The sequence below is a fragment of the Marmota monax genome, unplaced genomic scaffold (assembly GCF_021218885.2).
Source record: "Marmota monax isolate L192 unplaced genomic scaffold, Marmota_monax_Labrador192_F-V1.1 WCK01_AAM20220418_F8-fsc00994, whole genome shotgun sequence".
NCBI lineage: Eukaryota > Metazoa > Chordata > Mammalia > Rodentia > Sciuridae > Marmota > Marmota monax.
Window position 1 is genome coordinate 84,322 of NW_026692893.1, and position 6,000 is coordinate 90,321.

At 33.4% G+C, this 6,000-nt stretch overlaps 1 protein-coding gene across 1 annotated transcript in view; it reads right to left on the reverse strand.

The window, feature by feature from the left end:
* LOC124096664 (cysteine-rich venom protein LEI1) overlaps window positions 1-4,087 on the reverse strand; it is an 85,193-nt gene extending 81,106 nt beyond the window's left edge. Inside the window, exon 1 of the mRNA XM_058581380.1 lies at window positions 4,070-4,087. Coding sequence (XP_058437363.1) covers window positions 4,070-4,072 — 3 coding nt within the window. The 5' untranslated portion in view covers window positions 4,073-4,087. The remainder of the gene's footprint in view (window positions 1-4,069) is intronic.
* Window positions 4,088-6,000: the final 1,913 nt, after the last annotated feature.

Here is a 6,000-nt window from a genome sequence, read left to right on the forward strand (position 1 = left end):
ACATTTAGAAAATTTAAAAAGACACTTCACTTTTCTTAATTATATGGTATTTTTGGCAAAGTATAACAAGAATCTGTCTTACACAAAATCTTCTTTTCAATAAAATAGCTTCCAACAGCAAAATCATCAAAAATAAAATTAGAAACTAAGCAGTGGATGACCTGTTAGTCTCATTACCAAGTAGCATATTCTTTTAAGTTTTGCTGATTGGAAAATAAAATTGTTAGAGTCTGTAAACAAGTCAAAATAACACCTGGCATTTTGCCAGGGGAATGTTAGAGTTTGTAAACAAGTCTGGATGATGCCTGGCAAAATGCCAGAGGGAGTGGTTTGTGAAGTAACAAAAGCGAGCCATTAAGTGTGGAGATTCCTGATTGGTTGACTGCTGTATCTAGTTTATGCTAATTAGATAAGCTGTGTGGAATGTATAAATACTGCTCCTGTCCTGCAATAAAGGGCTTCCACTCCTGCTGTATCAACATACACAAGTTGTTCATCACCCCCCTGTTATTTTGCTGCAGCCCGGAAAATAAAATAAAATACTTAAGGTAAAATTTGAAAGTATACCTTACTGATTTTTGCTGAAGATATGAATCATCATTTCATACCATATAAAACACTTTTAGAAGCATATACAAAGTGGAATTTCAAAAATTTGAACGCAGAGTACTAGAAAGTTGAATGTTGGCTGCCACAAACTTGGGCTGGAGGAAATGGGCAGAGATAATTCAATCAATTAAAACTTTCATTTATAATATAAACAAATAATAGATATCAAATATACATCATAGGTACTGATTAATTTGCTAATTTTAATTGTGATAATTGTTGACAAAATAATCATTAAATACCATCTAATTTATAATCCATCCTTAATGAGTAAATACACAGTGTTTCATTCCTCTTTACCAAAATTGCAGAGACCTTAGAAATATTTTGCACGTGGAATTATTTGATACTGTGGTTTTATTATTTGTTTCTTTTTGTTTTTTAACTCTTCAAGATTTATCTTAGGGAGATTGGATTGCTTTTCTCTCCCTGTTGCTTCAAGGCATATTTTGTTAATTCAAATTACATTTTGGACATAGGGATGCTCAAACACAAAATTAGATTCTAATGGCAGATGCCAATGTTGTCCCTAGTAGGGAGTGCTTTGTCAATTTCCAAGACAGGATTCCATTCACAAAAAGAGTTGCTAGAATTCCTGACAAAAAGAAAAGAGCAGTGATTATATGCTCCTTAAATACTTTACACTCAGAAACTTCTTCCCTCCATCTGACTTTTCCTATGATCTCAAGTAATATTGCAGAGGTAAGAAGAAATGCCTTCCTATGCTTAGTCAGATACAGTGATCCTCAAACCTACCAGAATCAACATTTACTTCTTATCACAAAAAATTTAAACCCCATTTTACTATTCTGAAAATTATTTAAGAATTTCCTTGGCTTCCCTTATAGGGTGCAAAGCCCTGAGAAAATAATTATTTTGAGTGTTGCTCCCTTTTCATTAAAAGCATTTATTGCACCTAAAATCAAGAGGTAAGTACCTTTTAGTGTCCCATCATCATTTGATTCTGTAAAAAATAAGTACCAACCAACCAGGCAGCCCACCTTGAACTGAGGCTCTGCGACAGCTCTGAGACAATTTGTAGATGCAGATTCAATAACCATACTTTGGGGCATGTCTATACCTCAGATGAGAATTAGGAAGTAGAATAGCAGGCCAGTGGTGGAAACAGAGACTGGGGGCAACACAAGTCCTGGTCTCATGTTAGAGTACATTTCTGGGATAAAATCACAGGCCCCAGGATTTTCTAGCCACAAAAAGGAGATTTAGATATTTTCAAGGGGCAATGATCCTGCTTGACTATATCTAAAGACAATACTAAACATATTTTACAATTTTTGATATTAATAATGTTCCAATATACAAAGAAAGAAAAAGAAAAAGAATTTATAATAAAATATATATGCTTTTCATGCCTGTCAGAAGGCTTAATGAAATTTTCAGATGCTTTTGGCCTTTTTTTCTTAATTCTTTATTTATCCTAATTTGTTATATATGATGGCAGAATGCAACTCAATTCTAATTACATATAGAGAGCACGAAATTTTCAAGTCTCTGGATGTACACAATGTAGGTTCACACCATTAGTGTCTTCAGACATGTACTTGGGGTAATGATGTCCATCTCATTCCACCATCTTTCCTACCCTCCCTTTTACTCCCTCCCTTTGCCCTATCTAGAGTTCATCTAATCCTCTCATGCCCCACCCCATCCCCAATATGAGTCAGCATCCTTATATCAGAGGAAACATTTGGCTTTTGGGTTTTTGGGATTGGCTTACTTCACTTAGCGTAACATTCTCCAACTCCATACATTTACCTGAAAATGCCATTATTTTGTTCTCTAATTTTAATGTGGAGTGATATTCCATTGTGTATATATAGCACATTTTCCCTATCCATTCATCTACTGAAAGGCATCTAGGTTGGTTCCACAATTTAGCTATTGTGAATTGTGTTGCAATAAACATTGATATGGCTGTATCCCTGTAGTATGCTATTTTTAAGTCCCTTGGGTATAGACTGAGGAGTGGGATAGCTGGGTCAAATGGTGGTTCCATTCCAAGTTTTCCAAAGAATCTCCATACTGCTTTCCAGATTGGCTGCATCAATTTTTAGTCCCACCAGCAATGAGTGAGCCTTTCCCTCTGCATCCTCGATGATTTTGGCCTTTTTTTAATGAATAGATTTGAGTTTAAGAGAAAAGGGTTACTGTTAGCCATCCTATACAAGTGTAGGAAAATGAAAGGACAGAGGAATAAACAGATTCTAGAAAAAAATAGGATTAGGATACTGAAACCACTCATATTTATATACGATAAGAGAGAGAAATGCTTTTTTAAAAATTGGGTGTTACATATCAGAATCAAAGATTGCCAAATTGAAAATAAGGATGTGAGAACTTGTAAATGAGCTTAGTGTTTGTAAATGCATTGTTAAAGAGATTCCTGTGTTATGACATGAGCCTCAGGGCATTATTGCCCTTAAGCTGGAAAATTTGTTTTTGGACTACTATTATGAATACTTAACCATGAATAACAGTTTATCATAGGTTGGAACAAAATTCAATTTCATACATTTTTGTGGATTTTCTCATGTGTTAGTGAATCTGGTGGGAATTTACAGATGTTTTGCTCTGGTCACATTTAATATACTTACTCTAGATAACTATAGGGCTTTTTATTACTTTATTTATTTTGACAGAAATAAGGAAGTTGCAAATGCCTATAATTGCAGGTAAACTCCATTTCACAAAGGAAATACTGGTTCAAACTATGAAATTGACATTATGCAATCAAATTCTTTCCAGTCTTATGTATAAAGTACATTGATATTGAAAGTGGGAAGGTATAAATGATATTTTATTTACTAATATAATCATAATATTTTGGATTTGGGTACATTGTGATTTGCAAATTCATTGTGCACATATTTGAACAGTGTGGTTGACTCAAGAAGAAACATAATGTTTTCTATAGTTAGTTCTACATGCATTCTGATGAAATGTATCCTATCTCCATAGCTAAGAAATGGGATAAAGGAAAATGAACAATAATGATTTTATATACTTGATTACTACCATTTTACTATATTATAATGGGTATGTCGGTCTTTAAGAGTTTGGGATTAAAAATAAGAAACAATTACTAGGTTTGGCTACTATAAAAATAGCCTCCAAAATGCCACTGGTGCCTCCTAGACATTCATAACTCGAGTATTTAGAGGTTAGGATTAAATGTCATTATTAAACATATCATTCAGATTTCCCACATTTTGTATGTTGCTTCTACTGACAACTTTGCTCTCTTTGTAGTCTTTGTATATATTAATGCAATTTCATTCATTTCTCAACTTGACCATCTTCCCCTGAGAAAGATAAAGGATGAGTATGGGATTTTGTTTGGAATATTTAACATAAAACGATAACACTAGATCACATTCCTTCAAGCTATTTTTGTCTTCTTAGCAAGGTTTTCTGCTTAATAAATATAATTAAGTCTCACCATCAAGATCTGAAATTCTCAGTACTCTTCAATATCCAATTGAGTCTGTGTTAACTCCAGTGTTTTCTTCCCTAGGAAGAAATCATCATAAAGTTTCAGGACCACAAGAGAGTTCTTAGGGGACAAATGGTTGTTAACACTGGACATTGAATTAGTCAGTTTCTCCAGAGAGAAAGACACATGAGTATATCAACAGATGCATGACAGGTGACTTTTTTAGGAAATTGGCTTACATGATCACAGTGGCTGGGATGTCACACAACAGGCCCTCTGAGGTCACTTTTTCCTTTGGGAATCTTTTTGCCTTTTCTCTTATTTCTACTTTTGGGCCAGTTCTATGAATCAATCATCTCTAATCATCTGCCTTATAAAAACAGAATTGGATGCTGGGATGTAGTTTAGTTACAGTACTTCCCTAACATGTGCATATAAGGTGTGTTAGAGTCCCAGATACACACACACACACACACACACACACACACACACTCGATTTGAAGTAAAACACATTTTTCTTTAGTTAGTTCCATTTGCCATTCTATATAGATTTTTTTTCTCCTCAGGCTAGTACCAGGACTATTCTGTTTGCTAAACAGTGTTTTCTGTATTATTCTCACCATCATTTCTGTCTCTACATTTTAAAATAGTAAATAAGATATTTGTTAACTTTTGCTAATGTGCATGTGAATGTAGTCACATGTGACTGTTGTTATCCCTACTGGAGTACCACCCACAGCTGCATAAATAGTTTCAAGGGAAATGTGGGCCTAGGTAATTTTGGGGAAATCATCCAATTCTGTTTGGACTCTTTTCTAAAAGAGCTAGAGAATATGCCTATTGTTTGGGGTGAGGAAGTTGCTTTTGTTTGGCTTTGGTGTTTTCAATGTTCATTTTGCATTTTTTGTATTCACTAAAACTCCATACCAAATTTCCTTTTATATCATTTTATTTACAATTTTATGCTTCTACTCTTATAAAAGAAAACCATCTTTCAACACCCCATATTGCCTCAAGGAAAAGAACCCTCAATAAAGGGAAAAGCTGAGTCATTGGTCTAAGAGAACATTTCCTTTAATTGTAGTGTGAAAATGCTGTGGTATGTCTTCAATCTGTCTTTGTCATATTTAGATTATGTTAAGAGCAAGACATGGTATTATATATAGATATTTAGGCTGTGTCACAGTGTTTGGCACAGTGATACATTATGGAGTGGAGGCAGTAGCAAGATTAAAATTTTCAAATAATGTTTTGCAACTTCTATAATCCTGTTATTATCAAAGAAGCTTGCTCTTAAAGGATAGGTCTCTATGAACAGTGAAGAAATTTGTCAAGAAACATTAAAATATGAGTAAATTTATTAATTTTTCTACAAATCTACGTGAAAATCTTAAGAGTTAAATGTAAAAGATAATTTTGAAAACCAATTGTTAATTATCACTTGTAATTGATTTTTTTTCTATTTTTACCAATTTCAGGAGAAATGGGTCTCAGGGCCCTCTGACTAACTTGTGTCTCAACTATATACTTTGTATGGTTTTAATAAGGAAGAAGCAAAAGTCCCTACATTTACATTTTGATTAAAGAAAACATAAAATATGGACTTATATATTTTCATGACTATTTATACTCATTAAATATTACAATTCGACCTTTTAAAATTAAAAGTGCACGTTTCTAGCTCACAGTTATATGTTCATAAAAAGCATTAACAAAAGGGACCTAGCCTATTCTTTTTTCTTTAAACAAGGAATACATTCTTCAAAGACAACAAATGTCTCCATCTTTAAAACTTATTAACGTACCAGCAATCTTCATATAGTTGTTTTGTGTTTGTTTCAACATGAAATATAAAGCTTTCCTATTATTGATCCATGCAAATATAACAGACCATAAAATAATGCTCATATGAGAATATGGCCTTTAAATTTTCTCTG